This window comes from Lichenostomus cassidix, unplaced genomic scaffold (assembly GCF_008360975.1).
Source record: "Lichenostomus cassidix isolate B80296 unplaced genomic scaffold, HeHo_3.0 HiC_scaffold_46, whole genome shotgun sequence".
Taxonomy (NCBI): Eukaryota; Metazoa; Chordata; class Aves; order Passeriformes; family Meliphagidae; genus Lichenostomus; species Lichenostomus cassidix.
Window position 1 is genome coordinate 3,539,473 of NW_028147597.1, and position 23,211 is coordinate 3,562,683.

The window sequence follows — 23,211 nt, forward strand, 5'->3', positions numbered from 1 at the left end:
AGAGCTATGCTGGAGACATAAGTGCAGTGCTTGGGTCGGGTCTGAATTCTACAGACAGGGAATGTGCTCTGCTAGTGTTTGACCCTCAGCAGGGACAATGCGCAGCAGCAACCGAGGGGATTTCTGTGCCATTGTGTCAAGACTCTGGACCTGGGCTGAACAGGGCAAAGTTCCCGTGTTTGGACAGACTCAGGGGCTGCCCTTGGGGCACGCGGGGCTCGGCCGTGGGGCGCGCGGGGGCGAGCGGGGAACGGACAAACGGCCACTCGGACAAACGGCCACTCGGACAAACGGCCACTCGGACTAACAGCCCTGGAGCTTCAGTTGCAGCAGCGGTAGCAGCGGCAGCAGCAGCGGAAGCGAACACAGCGACACTACAAACATCTTCGGATCTTTCTCCTGCTTCTTCTCTCCATCTCCCGCTGTCCCGCATCCTCTCCCCGTCTCCCTTTCCCAGCCCTACCCTCCTCTCCCGGTGTCACCTCCTTTCTCGCTCTCCCTCTCCCCTGCCAGCCCGGGCCATGCCCCAAACCCGCCCCCGGCCCCGGGCGGGGCTGCCCCCTCCCCGCCCCTGGGCGTCCCGCCGCGCTCTCGCCTTCGCCCGCTTCTCGCCATCGTGGCAGTGGCGCTGCTGGGCGGGCATCAGTGGCTGGGGCTGGGGCGGCATCGTCACCCTTTGGCTCCGCCTGTCCCGAGCCCGGCCCCAGCCCCGACGCAGGGTCCAGCCCCGAGCCCGACCCCGTTACCAGCTCCTCCCGGGGCCCGCGGAGGACACACGCGGCTCGTTCGCTCCCGCCGCCTCCGCTGCGGCTTCCCCGGGCCGAGCTCCGCCGCTGGGCAGCGCGGCCGCCGGCCCCGAGCCGCCGGTGCCCGGGGCGGGTGGGAATGCCCAGCCCGGGGCGCTCGGGGGGCGGTCGGGGGCCGTGTCTGGCCCCGGGCCGAGCGCTGACGGCCGCGTGTCGCCCGCAGGGAAGGCGCAGGAGGCCCTGCAGGATCGTTACCGCCTGGGTTCGCTGCTGGGCACAGGCGGCTTCGGCAGCGTCTTCTCGGCGACGCGGCTGGCGGACGGTGCCCCGGTGAGTGGCGGGGCTGGCGGCGGGCGGAGGAGGAGGAGGAGGAGGAGAAGGACGGGGCGCGGCGGGGCGGGCGGCGAGCTCAGCCCGCTGCTGCCCCTTGCTCTCAGGTCGCCATCAAGTGCGTGCAGAGGGATCGCATCCGGCATTGGGGCGAGCTGGTGAGTGAGCCATTGGGGCCAGCGGCAGAAGCCGGGGCGAGCCGGGCGGCGAGGAGCCGCGGCCCGGCAGGGTGGGAGCCGCCGGGAGCCCCGGAGGGAGAGCGGGCGAGGGGTGAGCGGGGGGCGCCGAGCATCCCGGACTGGGTGAGGGGTCCCAGAGCCCTGGCACAGCCTCAGCCCCACTGACAGCAGCTTGGTCCTCCCTCAGCCCGATGGCACCCGTGCGCCCCTGGAGATCGTGCTGCTGGACAAGGTGTCCACTGGGTTCCATGGTGTCATTCAGCTCCTGGAATGGTTCGAGCTCCCCACCAGCTTCTTGATGGTGATGGAGCGTCCGGAGCAGTGCCAGGACCTGTGTGATTTCATCCTGGCTCGGAGGTTCCTGCCGGAGGAGGAGGCTGTTCTGCCAGGTGCTGCAGGCCGTGCGGCACTGCAGCAGCTGCGGGGTGCTGCACAGAGACATCAAACCTGGCAACATCCTCCTGGACCTGTGCACCGGGCAGGTCAAACTGATCGACTTTGGCTGTGGCACCTTCCTCCAGGACACAGTGTACACCAAATTTTCAGGTGAGCCCTCCCAGGGGATGCTCCTGGGCACCTCATGGCCCAGCCTGGCTGTAGCACCAGGGATTCCCCCGTTTGCTGCAGGTCATGGGATTGCTTCTTCAGCCAAGTTGCTTTTGGGTGGGGGGACGAGCTCCTGGCCCTGCTGACAGCCTTCAGCACCCACTGTGCCCTGGGCTGGGGCTGGGGCTGGGGCAGCCAGCCTGACAAAAACACCCATGGGGGTAGCAGAGAGGGGGATCAGACCCTGTGCCCTGGCTGGTTTGGTGTGCAGGCGAGGAAGGGCTTGGACTGCTCTGCTCCCCTTGTTTGCCTTGGCTTATTAATGTTTTTTGGGGCAATGCAGGCAGGAAGGAGAGTGGTTTTTCCCCACCACTGGGTGGGTTTTCATTGGCATTTCATGGTCAGGCCTTCCCAGGGCTTCTGCTGCCCTCTTCCAGCCCCAGTGACTTCTTTTAGAACGCCAAGTTTGTACACAAGTCACAGGTGCTGGCAAGAGGGCAGCAGATCACCCCATGTGCCACTGGTGCAGCCCCTGCATGCCCAGGGATGCTGGGGTGAGGCTCTGGGAGCAGCAGCATCCCCTGATGAACTCCATGTGTATTCCATAGGAACCCTGTCCTACAGCCCACCAGAATGGACCCAGCTCAGATGTTACCATGGCGAGGCAGCAACGATCTGGTCCCTGGGTATCCTGCTGTACCAGATGGTCTGCGGGAAGCACCCATTCAAGAAGGGCCGGGAGATCATCTGGGGCGAGCTCTTGTTCCCACAACACCTTTCTCAAGGTAAATCCTCATCTCTGCGGCACAGGGGGAATATCAGTGTTGGGAGACAGCAGCAGGCTCATGAGCATCGTGCTCTGGCAGCTGCTGAGGAGGTGGCACATGTCCTGCTCTCCTGCTCCCCTCCAAAACAGAGAATTGAGTGGAAATTTTAGACACAGCTGTGAGTACATCCAACATCCAGCATAGGCAGTGCACGGGAACAGGGGGGCAAAGTGGACAGCATCCTTCTCGAAGTGACTGGCAGTTTCTGGTTTCTCTCCCCAGAGTGCAAAGATCTTATCAAGGGGTGTTTATCCATGCACTCCTTGGACAGGCCATCACTGGAAGATCTCTTCCATGAGCCTTGGCTGCAGGGCTCTGCCCTAGAAGATGGGAGAGATCCACAGGCACTGTTTGGGCCTGGTAAGTAACAGCTGCACACATGTCTTGGCAATAAGAAGCAAAGAAAACCAAACTGTTTTGTGCTGCCTGTAGCCTGGAGCAGTGATCATCAGATGGGAGCACACAGCTCTTGTGCTGGAGCTGAGCTGCTCTGGCAAGCACTGGTGGCCACCATCCAAGCTGGTTTTGCTTGTCCTGGTTCATTGATGGCTGGGGCCCTGGGCAGAACCCTGACAGCCTGCTCTGCCCCCAGGGAAGGAGCAGGAGCCCCTGGAGAAGCTGGACCAGGTGGGGCTGCTGCTGGAGACACCAGGGACACCCTCAAGGATGAGCACCTCTTCCACAACCCAGCCATCTGCAGCTGAAGAAGACTGACTTTGATTCTGTCACCTTCTGCAAAGACACACTCCACACCCAATGTGCAGGTGAGTGCACAGCCAGGGGATGCTCCCAGATCTGGGCATTGCACAGCCTGGCTGGGCACCAAAGGTTCCCCCTTGGCTGGGGTGGATGCAAGGAAATCTTCAGTTGGCTGCCAAGCTGCTCTTTGGCTCTGGGCAGCTGCTGAGGAGGAGGATCTGCCATGGCTGGCTGGAGGCTGGGCACATGTCCTGCCCTCCTGCTCTCCTCCCAAAGGCAGCAATGATGGGGAGGTTTGGGCACAGCTCTGAGCACAGCCAGCATGGCCTGGGCACTGTGGGCAGTTGGGACAAGGGGACAGGAGCCTTCAGCTGATGGTGATTTCTGGTTTCTCTCCTTCCAGCAGGGCTCTGCAGATGCTGAGGCTGCTCTGGGCTCTGCCAGGGCTCTGCTGGGGCTCAGCCCTGGGTACAGCTGGGCCTGCTCTGCCCTCCCATTGCTCTGACAGCTCTGCATCAGACGAGCCTGTTCTGAGCACAGCGACTGAGCTTTGTGCTTGTGCAGGTGAGTGAGACTCTCCTGCAGGCCCAGAGATGGCAGTGAGGGATACACATCCAATTGGCAAGAACCCAAACACTGCACAGTCCCAGCAGAACGCCTGTATCTCCACAGGATGTTTTGTCTGTCCCACTCTTCATTCCTGTTGGGCTGGAACTGTGCAATTGCACTTTCTTCCTCCTCTAGGAGTACCATGAGTGAGCCAAACCTGGTGAGTGGGCCTTGTTCCTAAGGCAGTGCAGTCTGGAGTTGATGGATGAAGAATTGCCCTTCTCCACTTCCAAACCAGAGCAAAAAGCTGTAAGTAGGACTTGCTGTCTTTAAGAAACCACTGACAGTTTCAAAGGGAATGTACAGCTCATTCACAGGGTGAGAAGGAAGGGCATCTTCTAAAGGAGTTGAGATTTGACAGAGTTTAGATTCCCAGTCCTGCTCAGAGCTGGCAGGGCACAATCAATTGCCTAATACTCCAAGCACAATTTAAAATAACGATATTGCAAACAAACCCCAAAATCTTTAAAAATAGGCTGCTGACATCAGTTAGATGGATCCATGCCATCAGCACATTGACAAAATAAATAACTGTTCTCTTACTCAAATCCTCAGTTACCTCTTAATCCAAAGTTACAGAATATTTTTCACTACACATTTGGAGTTTCTTTTAAGCTTTCATTCTGTTTCTTTTTTTCTTAAAACAGAAAGCATGTAATGAAAAAGGAATGTCCTTTCCTCACTCCCATGTGGAGCAGCTCCCTTCCTGCAGAGCCTGGCAGCTCCTGACCCCTGCAGGGCTGAGGCTTTTCCCCATTGCTGTGCACAGACTGATGGAGCAGCACTGCTGAACACAGGGACACCCAGAGGGACCAAAAGCAGCTGCCTTTGTCCACCTGAAGCTCCAGTGGCCAAACTCTGAGCAGACATGGCTGGAAGAGACTGGCAGGCTCCCTGTTTGCTGTGCTCCCCACTTGTGAGGGGCCCAGCTTTGCGTGAGGCACAGTGAGAACAAGGGGCAGCTCCCTCCCAGCCCCACAGCCAAGGGACCCCTCTGGCCCCGGGGCTTGGGGCACTGTCAGCACCTGCTGCTTCAGCCACTGCTTCTGCTGGCACTGAGAGCAACAACCAGACTGTGGCTGATCCCGAGGGAGCAGCAGCAGGGCCTGGAGCTGATCCCTGAGTCTGGGCAGGGCTGGACAAATGACCCCACAGCAGCAGCAGCAGCAAATGGAGCTGACTTTGAGCACAGCCCCTGCCACTCCTCCCTCCTGTTTGCAGTGGTGTCACAGCAGCCTGAGGCACCTGGGAGCCCTCAGTGCCAGCAGGGACTTGAGATGGCAGGCCCTGGGCTCCTGGAGGTTGTGCAAGGAACGGAGCTGGGCACTCCCTGTCCATATGGAGCTTGCAGATGGAAAAGGCTGCTGTGCCCAGGCAGCTCCAAGGGCAGAGAAATGAGGCTCTCGAGCACTTGATCTGGGCCAGTCCCACAGTCCTGGGCAGCAGCCAGCGAGCCCAGGGGGAACAGAGGGCACAGCAAGAGGGACAAAAGCAGTCAAGTGCAGAGACTGGAGAGAGCCAGACCTGGCAGAAGGAACAGCTGCTTCATTGCACTCCTGAAGAAAGCTCTTGGCTGTTTCAGAGCACTGAAAGGTGTGAAGGGCAGAGAGGAGGTGACACCAAACAATGCTCCTGTTTTCACACCATCCCCTCTCAGTGTCCCAGAATGAACTGGATGAACTCTGCTCTTCTCTCTGAGTTATCTCATTCAGCATGAGCAGCTTAGCACCAGGAGCTAAAGGAGCTGAAGCCTTAGGCCACAAGAGCTGACCAAGAGGGGACTTTAGGAGCAAAGTGATGTTACTAATGTGGACCTAGCTGAATGCAGCAGATAGAATCCTGGAATTGCAGAATCCTTTCTGTTGGAAAAGATCTCTGATCTCATCAACTCCAGCTGTTTACCCAGCACTGTCAAGCCCAGCACTAAACCACATTCCTGAAGTGCCAAGGCCTGACCAAGAGGCCTGACTGAGGCCTGAACAACAGGCCCTGAGCCAAAGGTGACCTCTTGATGAACCTTCTAACCTAAGGTTGTCTTTGTATCTGCTCATTACTGAAATATGCATGATCATTAGCATTGTGATAGATGTATTCACTCATTAGTGAAACATGTATTTGCCTTTCTCTAGTTGTAAGCTGGACAAAGCCATGAAATCCAACATCTGGCCTGGTTTGGAGAGTATGGTCAAAGTCAACTCCCTTGGTTCCTCCCTGAGCCCTGGCCAGGCTTTGGGAGAAGCCAAGAGGAGGATGAAACCAGATGTTCCTGCACTAGCAGTGCTGTCAGTGTGTTTATTCAGCACTGTCACAGCTGGGCCCTCTCCCAGCCAGGCTGGAAGCCTCACCTGTGGGTGGATGCACCTGCAGGAATTGCCAGTTGTTGGGAGTGGCTCTGCAGTCCTTGGCTGTGACAGCTTCCCCAGCTGATGAGGGGATCTGGGTGATGGTAAAGTCTGAGGGTAACTGGTGATGGATCTTTCTTCATCACTACAGGCAATCTTTGGTAGTGCTGATTGGGTGCATTGCTGAGCTTCTGTTGTGATTCTTTGCTGCTTTGAACTATAGCAAATTACACTGCCAGTTAATTATACTGATTCCTTCAGTCAATTACACTGGTTGCTTCTGTAAATCACATTGATTCCTTCAGTTGGTGTCGTGTCTTTGGTGCTGACTCTGCCCACTGGCAAAACAAAATTGGTGTTGTTTGGCCAGATCACAGCAAAATGTCACTTTTTGAATGTAAATGTAAGGAATCAGTCCTATCCAAAATTCCCTGTTGGGAAGACCTTCCCTAGAGTTCACTGGCCCTGCAGGGGGCTGAGATCAGAGCAGTGTGTGAGCAATGGGGAAGTTGGCTAAAAGAAGCTGAACCACTGGATATATTAAAATGCATCCAAAAATTGCATATGGAAAAAGGAAAAGAACTTGTGGGTTTGGGAAGATGAGGATAAATTTGTCAAAAGTATATTGGAAAAAGCACCAACAGAAGGAACAATTGTTTTTGTAATGCTCCCACATAGAGCAACAGAAGTTTTAATCTTGAACCCAGATTTCTTTGTGCAAATGAAATAATATAATAATATAATAATATAATAAATACAGATATATATATATATAAAATAAAAATTATATGTAAAAATAAAATTCAAATATATATATGTGTATATATATATAGACTAAATACAAATGTAAAATAATGCTGACAACACTTATTTGTTACATTTGGCTGCTCAGGGATGTAACACTAAATACGCTACAGAAAATGTTTGACCAGGACTCAAATGTCAGTGGGAAACTTGGTGAGATTGTGTATAAGGAATACAGAAGGATGGGATGAAATTGGCTATTTTTATAGGGTTTGCTGATACTGTGATGTGGAATGCTTTGTCTGTTACTGTGAGAAATAAAGTGACTAAGGCTGCTGGGTTTTTCATATACCACACTATGCACAAGCTTTAGGATTGGTGGAATGGATGGAGGGGTTGTTAAAAGAGCAGATGAAAAAATGAGGAGATAGGAACTTGGCTGGATGAAGAATCCCTCACAGGTCCACTCCAGAAGCTGCAGGGCTGAAACTCTATGCATTAGAATTAGTGAGGATAAATCAGAAGTAAATGAGAGTTATCAATACCAGAATAGGAATTCAGATTCCTCCAGAACACTTTGGTTTGATAACTGCTCACTGAAGCTTGGCCTTGCAAAGTGTTCATGTCATGGGAGGAGGAATTGATGCAGATTATAAAGGAGAAATTAAATTCTTTTAAACAATAGTGAGCAAGATTTCATTATGCAACCGTGTGACAAGGGAGGACAAATACTGATATTGCAGTTTTAAAAACAGTTGTGAAAAAAGGAGATCCACCTCAAATCACCACTGTTTGTGGAGATAAAGGGTTTGGCTCCAGCAGTCCTAATAATGGAGCCACAGTGTGGGTCCAGAGGCCAAATGGCCCTCCTGAGCCAGCTGAAGGAACAGCTCTGGGGAAAGACACCACTTTTAATCCTGAAACCTGGGCAGGAACAATGGGAATCTGTCCCTGCAGCCAAGTGTTCAATGGAAGAACAAGCAGATGTTATAGGATATTGTTTTACAGATCCTGCCAGACCAAATCTCCCTGATTGCCCCAACGTTCCCTTTGGAAAATGCTCTGATCCACAGGGCTCCATGTGAAGGCTGATGTGACACTGAGTGACTTCCACTCGAATTCAGCCAGGAGCCTGGAGCACCTCAAGGACTGGGACCTGGCAGCTCTGCAGCCGAAGGGGAAAGGACCCACCAAGCCTTGTTACCCACAGACACTGCAGTGAAGCTGAACAGCAAAGGACCTTGGGGCATTATTCTGGAATTAAAAAGGCACCAGCTCCATGGACAATGGAATTATTGTTCTTAACCCAATAGAGATTGAGGAAAAAGATTGAATAACCTTGTAACTAAAGTACTACTTATCTCTGTAAGTTGTATCTTTGTTATCCACCAGAATCTTTGTTTGCCAGAAACACCTCTAGAGTTTCTCCAAGGAATTAGTCATGGAAATTCACATGAATATGTAAAGGTCAAAGCAGCCAAAATACTCCATGTAAATAATTGCTGGGTATGTTCCCAACCAATGTTGGGAGGAATGGGATTCCCTTGGAGGGCCCATCCTGTGGGGTGGCAGAACTCTGTCAATGGACTCTGACTTGTAATGCAGTCAGTGAAGGGACAGTTAAAGAAAACTGTGCTTGGAACAAAAGAATACAATGATCAGTTTTACTGGATTCAACAAGGTTTCCCTTCAGGAGAAACCGAACCCTGTTATAGTTAGAGGCAAAAATGTGAAAGGAGTTCTATGTTTAGCATTACTCAAAATGACAATAACACTTGTGGTGCTGGAGCTGCTCAGGGTCAGTGTTACACCACTCCCAGCCTCAGGGCCACCATTTAGGGTAGTTTGGCAACAATCGCAGGGAAGATTTGGGCCAAGAGAACATTTCCCACCCAAAGAATGCCTTGGATTTCAGAAAGCCAAAGATTCTGGTTCACCCTGTGCCCTATGTGCACTGCCTCATCCTGTGGAGTTTACATTAACTAAGAGCTAAACAGATTATTAGAAGAAGTAGCAAATGATGCTATTAAAATATCAAATAGCACATCCTGAGAGCTCCAACAAACACCAATGGGGCTCTATAGAATTGCATGGCCTTGGATTATCTGCTTGCTGGCCAAGGACGAACCTGTGCTATCCTAGGACAGGAGTGTTGCACTTGTATCACTGATGGGTTTGAAATCCAACAGTCAGGAATCACCTTGATAGAAAGAGCAGTAGAAGAGTGGCAGAAAGAAGAAAATTGTTCTTGGTGGGATTGGTTTCATGTCTGCCAAATTGGAGGCTGCTGCAAAATGCATTCATGGCAGTCACTGTAATCACTGCAGTGTGTGTACTTGGTGTGTAATGATTGCATGTTAGAGTTGTTGCAACACTTTGTGCTGCAAAATGGAGACTTTAGACTTGTCTAAAAAGAAACATAGTCTCAAGAAAAAAAGGAGATTTGATAACATAGAGAATAGCAACTAATCAGGCATGTTTTAGAAGGAATGCAAATAACAGCTCTGAGTAATGAACTTGAAGAGCATGTACTTAAAAAACAAGAGGTCATGCCTTTATGCCTAATATGTAAATTAATTGTTCTATTATTGAAAGAGTTGTTATGAAGGTTTTATTATATATGATTTTATTATCAGCAGAATTGTTATGAAGATTGTAGTTCGTCTGTGGGTCAAAGAACCAACTGAAGTACTAAAGCCTTAACAACAGGCCCTGAGCCAAAGGTTACACCTAGATAGATCGTCCAACTGTTATATTTGTATCTGCTCATCAACAAAGTATTATTAGCAATACAATCTATGTATCTGTTCACTGGTGAAACATGGATTTACCTTTCTGTATTTAGAAACCAGACAAGGCCCATCTGACCTTGTTTGGGGGTGTAGATCAAAGTCAACTCCCTTGGTTCCTCCTTGAGCCCTGGCCAGGCTTTGGGAGAAGCCAAGAGGAGGATGAAACCAGATGTTCCTGCACTAGCAGTGCTGTCAGTGTGTTTATTCAGCACTGTCACAGCTGGGCCCTCTCCCAGCCAGGCTGGAAGCCTCACCTGTGGGTGGATGCACCTGCAGGAATTGCCAGTTGTTGGGAGTGGCTCTGCAGTCCTTGGCTGTGACAGCTTCCCCAGCTGATGAGGGGATCTGGGTGATGGCAAAGTCTGAGGGTAACTAACTGGTGATGGATCTTTCTTCATCACTGCAGGCAATCTTTGGTAGTGCTGATTGGGTGAATTGCTGAGCTTCTCCTGTTGTAATTCTTTGCAAATTATTTTATACATTGCTGAACTTATCCTTTTATCATTCTTTGCAGTTTTGCATTATATAAATTACACAATTCCTTCAGTTGCTGTCTGTGTCTTTGGTGCTGACCCTGCCCACCAGTAAAACAGGGCCCCTCCTGCCTCAGTGTTAGCTGGGAAGACAAAAACCATCACTCCAAATGTTCCCCCTTCCTCCTTGTTCCCCCACTTTACACACTGAGCAGTCTGGGATATCCCTGGGGTCAGTTGGGGTCACCTGTCCTGCCTGTGTCTCCTCCCAACCCCCATGGACCCCCAGCCCCTTCCCAGCATGGCTGGACGAGGGGCAGGAAAGGCCTTGGCTCTGTGCAAGCTCAGCAAGAACAAAACCATCTCTGTGTGATCAACCCTGTGCTCAGCACAGCCCCAAACAGCCCCAGAGAGAGCCCTGGGAAGGAAATTCCCTCTGCCCCACCCAAACCAGCACCCCATGGCCATCCAGCATCACCACAGCTCCAGGGATTCCTTTCCATGCCCCAACCCTGGCCAGGGGACATTGGGATGGTTGCCATGGCAGCCAGCTCTGGTACAGTGCTCATGTCCATGGCAACACAGCCCAGCTCGGCCCTGAGTGCAGGTGACAGTGACAATCCCCATCACAACAGGTCCCATGAACCTCAGCAAAGTGTCTCCTGCAGGTTGTCCTGGCATTGGAGAGTAGAACAGGGCTTTGTGCTGGTTGCCATGGCAACCTCTGTACCAATGATGTGCTATGGTGGTTGCCATGGCAACACCTGTACCAGTGTAGCCCTATGGTGGTTGCCATGGCAACCTCTGTACCAATGATGCCCTATGGTGGCTGCCATGGCACCCGAGCCCAGCAGTGTCACAGTGCAAGTGTCCCTGCCATCAGTCCCTCCAAGGGGTTTCCATGGCAACTGCCATGCCAGGTGACCCAGGTGTCACATCCCAGTGCTGGTTGCCATGGAAACAGTCCCCAGCACTGACCCTTTCTGTCTGGCTGACCTGGCCTTTGGCCCTGGCACTGGGCTTTGCTGCTGGTTCCGCGGCGCCTGCCCAGCCAGCGCGGCACAGGGCAGGTGGCCATGGCACAAACCCCAGCCATGGATCCCCTGTGGCTCTGGGCAGTGACACCAGCCCTGAGCAATGGGCTGCTGCTGTGGGGTCAGTGAAGTGGCCATGGCAACAGCCCCTTGCAATGGCCCAGTGCAGGTTGGGATGAGAATCCACCCTCAGCCTGGCCCAGGGCAGGGCTGCAGTGCCCTTCCCAGCAGCCTGGCTGCCTGAGTGCAGCAAGGTTGTCCACGCTGGGTCAGACCTCAAGGCAAAGGTTCTCTGACGAGACCAGACCTCCTGAGGAGAGACCCTGCATCAGTATCAACCACAGAATGCTGCAATCACCTCTTCTCTAAAGAGAACTGTAATAAAATACATCCTTTAAAATAGAAATGCATATTTCTTAGAAGCTCTTTGAAATATTTCTCCATAACTGCAGTAGGAAACCTTCCTAATGAACTGCACTAGAGCAGAGGGAAATCAAGGCAGAGCCATGGTTTGTCAGGACTTGCTTGATCCTAATGAGCCCTGTGGTGCATTTGGTGCTGAGCCCTTGAACCTCAGGGCAAACCTGAGAGGAGATTGCACAAACCTTTCCAGGAGTCAAAGTCAGAAGAAAAACCCAAAGTGTCTCCAAGCATTAATGGTTCTCACTGAGGTCCATCACCAACACAGGCTCCTCACGGAATCCTTGGAGGAGAGAATTGGAGGCCATGATTGCACAAAAACCTCTCAGAGACTCAGTGTAGAAAGGAAAATCCAAAGTACCTCAAAAATCCTTGAGTATCTCAAAGTATTAATGAGCTCTACTGAGTGTCATTACTAACAAGGGCTCTCAAGGGACTAATTAAAGCAGATAATTGGAGGCCAGGATTGCACAAAGCTCTCAGAGACAACAAGGCAAAAGCAAATCCCAAAGTCCTTTGACAAACCTGCAGTCCCTGGGAGCATGAAGGAGCCCCCAGGGCCATTCCTGCCCAAGGCTCCCCAGGGACTCTTTCCAGCAGATGCCTGAGGCCAGCAGTGCAGGGAGGCAAAGGCTCTGTGCAGGCAGCTCAGGTGCTGAGCACAGCCTGGGCTGGGTGGAGCAGCAGAAAGGCCAAGGGCTGAGCCTCAGCTAGGGGAAGGCAGATCCTGTCCCTCCCGCCTTCCTCAGGGCTCTGCCAGGGGCACTGGGATGTGGGGGAGAATGCTGAGGGCAGGACAAGGGGGTGACAGTGCCCAGCCTTGCTGGGGCTGTGCCAGGAGCCCCAGTGCCTCAGGACAAGGTGTCTCCTCACAGCCCTTGGTGCCAAAGTTGAGAGAATGAGTTCTAAAATCAAATTGCAATTGGGTAAAATATGTCAGGAAACCTCCTTGACCTGGCCAAGCCTTACCTGTGGCTCTACTTCAAAGCAGAATTCATCTGTGGGGCATCAGCAAAATCAGCCCCTGTGAGCTGCTCTGTGGTCAACCCTACCAAGTGCCACATTCCAGGAAACACACATAAAAGGAGGGGTTGATTTGAATAATTCCCTCATTTCTCTTAGTAAAACCTTACAGGATTTGCAGCAAGCAGTGGAGATCTCCAGACTGATGGGATTGGACACACCAGGGCACGAGTTCCAATCAGGAGATTGGGTCTGCTGTAAAGACTGGGGAACTGCTCTGCTCCAGCCAAAGGGGAAGGGACCTTTCCAAGTGCTATTGACAACTTTTTACAACACACAGCTCAAGATGGCATCTTCTGGGGATTTGGAGAAATCTGGACCAAAATTAACTCATGTTACCCAGCTGGACTTGGTTAAAATATCTGTTTATAAAAGTCACCATAATAATTGCTGTATAGTTTTAGCTTCCATCAAGATGCAGTAGCTGTTTCAACAGCTGTAGCTGTTGTAATGCCTTAAGCTATAAAAAGAAATAGAGAAATTGAGAGATCAGTTCCCATAAGGAACTGAGTGTCAAGAAAAGGGGAGACTTGCCGAGGACAGTAGAACAGAACAGCACAGCCTTGGAAAAATAGATAAAGGATGTAATTGAGGCAAAGAGAAGTCACACAAAACACAAGCAGCATTCCAGCTCAGCTCTGCAAGGCTGACAAAGCAGAAGTTCTGTAAAACAACAATATTGCCCTTACTCAAAATCAGGGGTCAAAGAACAGCCCCCTAAAAATGACACTGGATATTGAAGACAGACCCCAAAGAACCATAAAAGGACTTGTGACAAAGGGTGCAGTTATGTAAAATAAAGTAATACATTTCCATCAAGTAAGCTGGGATAGCTCATGGATATGTAATCAGTGTGTGTGATAAAAACTCTGCTCACCCAACGCTCAGAGCACTTGAATGGAGGAAGGAATTGAGGAAGGATCCTCTGAGTGCCCAGCACTGCAATAAAGAATGGCTGCTTTCTAATACTCAAACTGTGGTAGAAAGTTTCTGTAAGGCTGAGTTCAGTATCAGTTCCACAAGGCCCCACAGTGTCACAATGGTCACCTTCATTCCATGGGGCTCTGCAGTGTCACACCAGCCTCTTGGTTCCATGAGGTTCCACAGTGTCACAATGAACCCTTGGGTCAATGGGGCCCTGAAGTGTCACAATGGTCTGCTTGGCTCCATGAGGCCCAATGGTGTCACAGTGGTTCCTTGGTTCCAAAGAGCCCTGCAGTGTCTCAGCAGCCTCTTGGTTCCATGAGGACTCGCAATTCCACAATGGTCTCCTTGGTTACTCAATGCCCTGCAGTGTCACAATGATGTCCTTGGTTCCATGTGTTCCCACAGTGTCACCATGAACCCTTGATTCCCTGAGATATCACAGTGTCACAATGATCTCCTTAGCTCCACGAGGCCCCACAGTGTCACCCCAGGACAGGACACCAGGAGGGATTCATTCCCCACTCCCTGCAGCTCCCTGGCCCAGCTGCACCAACACCTTCTCCCAAGCCAGCGCTCCTGGGCACAGCCAGGGCTGTGCCACACTGCAGCTCCCTGCAAACCACAGCAGCAGCTTTGAGTCCCAAACCCGAGTCACAGACAGTTTGCCACTCTTTGTGTCTATATCTGACCAAGAAATGTCCCACTGTGGGCTGCCCCTTTCCTGCAGTCACTGCAATCCTGGGACCATACACGGAGCTCTGAGCGAGAGAAATGGCCAGCGCTGCACCTCTGCTCTGACTCGGGGATGGTGGCAAATGCTCTGTGGGGTGGCTGCAATGATGGAAAAAGGACAATTGGCAGTGCAGAGGGAAACCCATCTGGGCTGCTGGATTGGGGCAAAACATCACTGCCAGGGGAGAGCAGTTGGCTGTGAAAGTCCCTCCTGTGGATGCTCACGTAGCCAAGAGTTGGGCACTGAAGAGCATCACAGCAATGGACAGGGGGATGGGGCTGCCAGGATTAAAGTGTCTCAGGTGATGGCCACACAAGGCTGAGTTATTTCTGGCTCGATGGGCCCAGGACAGCTCAGGTCATCAGGGAAGAGATGCAACCTCCAGATGTGACCAAGGGGTGGATTTACCCATGGACAGCATCTCCAGGTTATCCATGAGTGTGAAACGTGTGCTGAGATCAAGCAGGGCCAAGCAGGTAAAGCCCCTGTGGTGTGGGGGATGATGGTGGGAATATCAATCTGGGGAGACACATGGTGTTTTTAGTGGGAGTAGTGAATTGGAGAACACCATTCCCAAACCACAACAGCCCTGTCAGAGCCAGCCCTGTCCCTGCACTGCCCCAGCTCTGCTGCCCCACAGCTGCTGCAGCAGGAAGGGCAGAGCTATGGGGGAGGGAAATGCGCAGGGACTCCTCCTGGGAGGGACCTCGGGAGGTTTCCAGGCCAAGCCAAAGCCCAGTCAGTGGAGAAAGGGACACCAGGATGAGCTGTTTGTGTGCTCTGCCATGGCAGGATGAGATGCAGAGCTGCAGAGACACCCAGACAATGTGGATCCCTGCAGGAGCTGATCTCACAGCAGCTCCCAGGCCTCTGCTGCTCGCTGGTGGCTCTGGTTGGATGTTCCCTGGTGGTTACACCCAGCCCCACACACCCCAGTGCTGTGTGCACACACACCAGTCTCACCAGGGCCTGGGCCCCAAAGGACACAAGACCTGATGGTTTGTGGTTCCCACTGCAGTATGTGGCACTTGGAGCTCCCTCTGTACCCAGAGCAGAGAGAGCTCCCTTGTCCCAGACAGTTCTTGGCAATGGAGGCATTCAGAAAACAGGACAGGCTGTGGGGATCAGCTGCAGGGCACAGCCAGGGATATGCACTGAGCATCACCTGTTTGCTCAGGATCAGCTCTTTCATCCCCTTTTCTCTCTGATTTCTCATGCCTGTTCTTTCACAACCCACCATGGTGCCACCCTCTCCCTTCCTGTGTTCCTTTCCTAGACACCCCATGGAGAATCTCACTCATTCCCCAAATTCCCATTCTGGATGCCCATCATGACTCTCAGACCCCAAGGCAGAAACCCCCATGCTCAGCTGCGAGGTCACCATGGGAGTTTCTGCCATTGTCCCACTTGGTGAGTCTTTCACAAAGAGATATTGGACCTTGCTTTCAGTTTCTTTACCTTTTGAGTTTTAAATGGTTCCTCCACAAGCATGGCAATTCATGTCCCTGGTGTGGCAATTCTTTCCTTTTTATGGAAGTGTTGGGATTTAGGTCACATTAAATGCTGACATGGTGTATTGTAGGTATTTGCAGCTCTGGGGAGAAGGATTTGGGGATATAAGAATCAACGAATTGTAAAATGTTTTGGGTTAGAAGAGACTTAAAAGAGTCTCTGGTCCAGCTCCCCTTCCAATAGCCAGAGATTCACTCGTTCAGGTTGCACAGAGCTCCTGACTTTGGACACTTCCAGGGATGGGGTTTCCATTCACTGGAAAACCTGTGCTAGTCTTGCCACCCTCATTGTAAAATATTTCATCTTTACATCCAATCTAAATCTACCCATGTTCAATAAAAATATAGTGTGTCTTGTTCTGTCAATAAAACCCCTGGCAAAAAGTGTGTCTCTGCAATTCCTGGACTAAGAGCATAACATTTTCATGGCTAAACCATGGGGAGGTCCAAGAGATGTCTCAGGAGGGGGTTTGGAGGCCTCAAATAAAAGATCACTTTATAGGGAATGAAGGCCCTGGGCTCAGTGCTTTGGAAACAGAAGAGAGAACAGAGGGCTTGAAGTGTTCAGATATATGGGAATTTTTTTCATTGCTGAAATGGGCATGGAAAAGAAGTAATGCCAGCAAGGAGAGCTGGGTTGGTCCAGAGTGAACAGGAGGAAAACAGAATTTCCCTCCCAGGACTGTGGTGCAACACATCCCCCAGAAGGAGTCTGGATCAGCCCAAGGCTCTGTGTGCCAAGGCAGAGGCAGGCAGGACGCAGAGCTGTCAGCAAAGGAAGGGCCAGCGAGGTGGGGCAGCCGGGGGATGACGACAGCCTGCAGGGACAGAGGCGCAGGGCATGGACAGCGTAGGACAGCCTGGGCTGGAGAGGGCAGAGGGATGTGCAGGAGCTGCAAGGCCCTGACAGAGGCAACTTGTGCAGCACTTTGGCCATGGCTGCTGTCCCTGGCCCTGAGGCCATGAGGAGGACACAAGTGACCCTTGCAGCCCTGGGGCCTCATTGCCTCCTTGTCCCTGCCCAGCAGCCTGGCAGGGGCTGCCCCATGGTCCTGCCCTTGGCATTGCACATCCCCACATGCCAGTGCCCCGGGAAGAGCCCTGAGCACTGAGGGACGGACAGGATCTGCCTTGCCAGGGGCTGGGGCTCAGGCCTTGGCCCTTTGCATTCCGGAAACACATCCAGCTTTGCTCAGCATCAGAGACACCTTTGCCTTGTTTGTCCCCAGCTGTCATCACTGCCTGCAGTGTTCTGCTCTGAGTGGAACCTGGGGACACATTCTGAGTTGTGTCCCTCAGAGAGACACATTGAAACTTTGAGATACTTGCAAGTTTGAATCTGACTTTGAGTTCTTGAGAAGTTTTTTGAACACTCTCTCAGGGACTGAGGCTCATGTAAACAGAAAAGCCCTGGGAGGCTCATTAGTTGTGCTGTTGTGCTGTTGCTGTGCTGCTGAGCTGGGCTGGGCTCCTGGCACAGAGGGAACTCCTGGCAACCAAGGAGAGCTTCAAAAAGACATTTCTCCTGAGGAGCAGTTTCTCTCCCAGCCCAGCAGGGCTGAGGGTGCTGCCTGCAGGTACCTGAGAGGAGTGAAGCAGACAGAGGCTTGAAGAACTGGAAGGACAATTCTGAGCTTATTCATGGAGAAATCTTCACAACGTCTGACACAGTAAGTCTCTGGCTGCAGGGATCTCCTAAAGCTGACACATGACAGCACTGATATGACTGTAAGGATGGCTCTGCTGGTGTTTCTGGTTTGGGGGAGGATGTGCTGCAGAGCGGGGCTGCCCTGGGCACCGTCAGAGGAACAGGGCAGGACAGCTCCTGCTGCCAGGGATGGCTGCAGGCTGGGAAGGTGGGGGTGCAGCCAGGGGTGCCCAGGGCTGTCCTGCAGAGCAGCTCCTGCAGCCCTGAGGGCTCTTTGCCAGGGCAGGGGATCTGCCAGCTGCCCTGAGCAGCAGAGCTCTTGTGTCCCCTGGCAGCCAGCACAGCCCTCAGCCCGGGGGCTCGGGGCCCTCAGTCCGCTCCTGGGCCGGCAGAGCAGCACCAGAGATGAAGGGCATCTCTCCTGCCATTGCCCATTCCCTGCTGACCAGGGCCTGAGGGTGACTGTCCTGCACTGCTGCTGCCTGCGAGGGGCTGTGCAGGGCTGGGCAGGGAAAGGCTTTTCCTCAGGGCTCGGCTGTCTCTCTCCTTGCCTTGCTCAGCTGCTCCTGGCATTGCTGACAGGCTCTCTGGCAATGGCAGTTGCAGCTGCAGGGTCAGGCGCAGCCCTTGGGGCTCCTGTGCAGGGTGAGCACAGCAATGAGGTGTCCCAGCTCCCTCTGCCCTGGGCAGCTCTGGGCAGGGCAGGCTGGCAGGCTGGCAATGAAATGACTCTCCTCAAGCAGTTCCATGGCCAGGACCCTTGCTGTGTCCTCGGGGTGTCCATCCAAGCTGTGAGCTGACTTCCAGGGGACACTGGGGGACAGGAGTGTCCTTGGCCAGCAGTGGGGCTCAGACTCTGAGAAAGGCTGAGCCATTTGGCTCTGCTGTGAGTCCCTCTGCTCTCAGCTGTGTCAGGGTGATTTTCAGGGGAACACAGTGACTGCCCCTGATCTCAGAAAGGGCAGCTGGGAACAGATGGAGCAGCAGAGCAGCTCCCCTCACCCTTCACTGAGTTACAGCCAATCCTCTTGCCTTGCACAGTTCTCTCTGTTCTCCCTGAGCACAGCAGGAAATCCTCTCAAACTGCCTTTGGCTGTCACTGTTCCTCAGCCCTGGGACAGGAGATGCTGCCAAGCTCCTCTGCCTTCGGGGCAGTTTGGTCTGACAAAGTCCAACCCAGGACTGGTCCCTGTCCCCCATTCCCATGACCACTGCTGCAGAGCAGAGCCAACTCCTCAGTGTCCATGGTCAGAGCCACTGCTTGTCACAGCAACAGGGCCAGATCCCAGCAGAGCTCCAGGCATGGGGCTGGAGGAAGAGCTGTGAGAAAAGGAAAATTGGGTGGCAGTGAGTGGGAGGGGCAGGGCTGGGAGAATGGGCTTGGACATTGCTCAGGAAAGTCTGCTCTGACTTGTCACTGTCTCCTCCATGAACAGGTCCCCATGTCAAGAGGCTCAAAATGTCCAACAGCAGCTCCATCAGCCACTTCCTCCTCCTGCCATTCGCAGACACACGGCAGCTGCAGCTCCTGCACTTCTGCCTCTTCCTGGGCATCTCCCTGGCTGCCCTCCTGGCCAACAGCCTCATCATCAGTGCCGTAGCCTGGAACCACCGCCTGCACACCCCCATGTTCTTCTTCCTGCTCAACCTGGCCCTCACTGACCTGGGCTCCATCTGCACCACTGTCCCCAAAGCCATGCACAATTCCCTCTGGGACACCAGGGACATCTCCTATGCAGGATGTGCTGTGCAGTTATTTATTTTTGCAGTTTTCATTTCAGCAGAGTACTTCCTCCTCACCATCATGAGCTATGACCGCTATGTGTCCATCTGCAAACCCCTGCACTATGGGACCCTCCTGGGCAGCAGAGCTTGTGCCCACATGGCAGCAGCTGCCTGGGCCAGTGCCTTTCTCCATGCTCTGCTGCACACAGCCAATACATTTTCCTTGCCTCTGTGCCACGGCAATGCCCTGGGCCAGTTCTTCTGTGAAATCCCACAGATCCTCAAGCTCTCCTGCTCACACTCCAAACTTAGGGAACTTGGGCTCCTTGTTCTAAGTGCTTTTCTATTTCTGGGATGTTTTGTGTTCATTGTTTTCTCCTATGTGCAGATCTTCAGGGCTGTGCTGAGGATCCCCTCTGAGCAGGGACGGCACAAAGCCTTTTCCACATGCCTCCCTCACCTGGCTGTGGTCTCCCTGTTCCTCAGCACTGCCACTTTTGCCTACCTAAAGCCTCCCTCCATCTCCTCCCCATCGCTGGATCTGGCACTGTCAGTTCTGTACTCAGTGGTGCCTCCAGTACTGAACCCTCTTATCTACAGCCTGAGGAACAAGGAGCTCAAAGCTGCAGTGTGGAGACTGATGAGTGGATGATTTCAGAAACATTAAACTACTTGCCAATTTCTGGAAAACACTTATTAAATAAGTCATCTTTGATAGTACTTGCTGGTTTGGTTGTGGGTTTTTTTCTTTGCTTTTTTTTTTAATAATGTCCACAAATAAATGTCATTGTGCCATTTCTCATTTTGTTTCTCTCCATCTGCTCTTAGACCCACAGTTTTTATAAATGTGCAGCTGTGCTCTTGGTGGCTTTAAACAAACTAAAGGATCTCCCAGCCAAGTTTTCACCAGAGATCCCCTTTGTTCCCTTCTGTGGAGCTGCAGCAGCAATGTCTGTGTGCAGAGCTGGGGCAGATCAGGGGTGGCACAGCAGCTGTGCCAAGGAGCAGCAGCACTTGGTGTTGCCAGTGCTGCTCCCGTGCCACTGCCCCGCTGCCCTGCTGGCCCTCGTGTTGCTGTAGGGCCTGAGTGCTCTCGGGGTCGCTGCCAGTGCTGGGGGTGGCAGTGCCGGGGCTGCAGCAGGGACAGGCCATGGGCACTGCTGGGGCACAGCTGACACCTCAGGGCAGGGCCTGGGGGTTCAAGGCTCCTTGCCCAGGCTCTCTCCAGAACACGCCCAGGCCAATGCTGAGCAGAGAAAACCCCCGTGAGCAGCTGCAGGGTGGCCGTGGGCAGGCTGGGGGCAAACAGCATGGCTGGGGCTCTGCAAGGTCCCTGGGGGAGCCGGGAAGGAGCAGCAGAGCAGGGGCTGATCCATCCCCACTGCGCTGGACAGCCCAGGGCAGCGTCCCAGAGCATCCTCATGGAGCTGCCAACAACATCCCCCTTGGCAGCCCTGGCCTCTCCCCCAGCTCCCAGAGCTGCTTGATCCTTCCAGGCAGAGACACAGCAGCACTGGCTCAGGAGCCCTGTTTGCATTGCACACAGCAGGCGTGAGCACCCCATGCTGTTGGTGTGGGGAGATGAACCTGAGTGAGCACAAACACCATCAGCCCTGGGGGCCAGCAAGGGCTGGGGATGGGAGGGAAACCACTCAGCTTTGTTGTGACCTCTGAAGTCAGCCAGAAAGTTTGTTCCCATGAGCTGTGAGTTTCCTGCAGATGTTGTTGCTCAGAGCCAGGGCTGCCTGGCAGCCACCCCCAAACAGTCCTGAGCATTTCCTTTGCTTCACCTTTGCTTTCTTTCCTCTTTCCTCATCCAAATTTCTTCCTCTTGCCCATCCCTGTCCCCTCCCCTGCAAACAGCCCATCCCTGTTTGCCCTTTCCTCTCTGGCCCCACTCCCCATTTCAGTTCCTGACTTGGCACCATGGGAACATCCCTTGGTGAGCAGGATCATCCTACAAGTGCTTCATGAATTGTCTGCAGGGTCCTGCAGTGCCTCGTGCTGTTCCCTTGCCAGAGGCAGCACAGGCCAGGGGGCACATCTGGACTGCTGTGTGTGGCTGTGAGGCTCCCTGTTGTGGGGCAGTGAGGAGGAGCTGGAGAGGCTCTGCAGGACTGACAGGATGGGCTTTGGGGCCTGTGGGGAGAAGCTGAGGGCCATGGGCTGCTGGACCTTCTGAAGAGGAGGCCCAGGGCTCATCCTGCAGCTCCTTCAAGGGTGCTTTCAGAGAATCGCAGAATCAGTGAGGTTGGAAAAGTCCTTTGAGATCATCAAGTCCAACCTGTGACCTAACATAACCTTGTCTGCCCTGAGTCTCCTCTTCTCCAGGATAAACAACCCCAGCTCCAAACTCAGCCACTCCTCACAGCACTTGTGTTCCAGACCCTTCCCCAGCCTTGTTGCCCTTCTCTGGACACACTCCAGCCCCTCAATGTCCTTCCTAAACTGGGGGCCCAGAACTGGACACAGCACTCGAGGTGAGGCCTCACCAGTGCTGAGTACAGGGGAAGAATCACTGCCCTGCTCCTGCTGGCCACACCATTCCTGATCCAGGCCAGCTGCCATTGGCCTCCTTGGCCACCTGGGCACACTGCTGGCTCATGTCCAGCCTGCTGTCCATCAGTGCCCCCAGGTCCCTTTCTGCCTGGCCACTGTCCAGCCACTCTGTCCCCAGCCTGTAGCACTGCAGGGGTTGTTGTAGCCAAAGTGCAGGATCTGGCACTTGGTCTTGTTAAAACTCCCATTGTTGGATTTGGCCCCTGGATCCAGCCTGTCCAGGTCCTTCTGCAGAGCCCTCCTGCCCTCCAGCAGATCCACACTCACACCCAGACTGGTGTCATCTGCAAATTTGCTGATGCTGGACTCAATCCCTTCATCCAGATCATCAATGAAGATGGAACAAGACTGGGCCCAACACTGATCCCTGAGGGACACCACCTATGACTTTACACACACTTCATGTAGAACCATTCCCCAGCACTCTCTGTGCCCAGCCATCCAGCCAGTTATTAACCCAGGGAAAGGTGAACTTGTCCAAGCTGTGGGCTGCAGCTTTTCCAGGGAATGCTGTGGGTCACAGTCTCAAAGTCTTTGCTGAAGCCCAGGTAGACACACCCAAAGCCTTCCCTGCACCTACCAAGTGGGTCTGCTGGTCATAAAAGGAGATCAGGTTGGTCAGGCAGGACCTGCCCCTCCTAAACCCACCCTGGCTGGTCTGATCCCTCAGCCATCCTGTAGGTGCTGTGTGATGGCACTCAAGGTGATCTGTTCCATTACCTTGCCAGGCACTGAGATCAGGCTGACAGGCCTGGAGTTCCCCAGATCCTCCTTCCAGCCCTTCTTATGGATGGGGTCACACTGGCACCTCCAGCCCTCTGGGAGCTCCCTGGTGAGGCAGGACTGATGAGACATGATGGAGAGCAGCTTGGTGAGCTCATCCACCAACTCCCTGATGTGCTCATTCTGAGCAGCAGAATTCAGCCAGGGATGACTTGCAAGATGAACCCTGAGCATTATGTGACTGACACCATTAGTATGTTTTAGCTAAAAATGATGACTGAGACACTTATGCTCTTTGACACCAAACTGGCTGCTTTGGAAACTTCCGCACAGCCTTGTGTCTTTATCTGCATGAAATATATAATTTTAAGAAATTTTTCCAACTGACATGAATAGAGGCTTGTTTTAGAAAACCTCGCCAGCCAGGGCCTGGGGTCTGGCCAAGCTCTTGCCCTGGCTGGCTGGGAAGCAAAACAGGGCTCCCCAGGGACTGCGAACTCTGGATGATGGTAAAGTATTTAGGCAATTAGCAATATATGTTTCTCAATCATTACATTTTCTCTTGTATAGTAATGATTAGGTGCATTACCTTGCTTATTTTTGCTTGTTGCTAAAGCCAAG

General features: G+C 53.1%; 2 protein-coding genes across 2 annotated transcripts in view; one reads left to right on the forward strand and one right to left on the reverse strand.

Annotated features, from left to right (window-relative positions):
• Nucleotides 1-23,211, reverse strand: part of LOC146421984 (olfactory receptor 14A16-like) — a 468,355-nt gene that overhangs the window by 433,774 nt on the left and 11,370 nt on the right. The gene's annotated exons all lie outside the window — the stretch shown is intronic.
• On the forward strand, nucleotides 19,026-20,007 carry LOC146421998 (olfactory receptor 14J1-like). Its single transcript, XM_085046979.1, has one exon. The coding sequence runs from the start codon at nucleotides 19,043-19,045 to the stop codon at nucleotides 19,958-19,960; it is 918 nt and encodes a 305-aa protein (XP_084903105.1). The 5' UTR covers nucleotides 19,026-19,042; the 3' UTR covers nucleotides 19,961-20,007.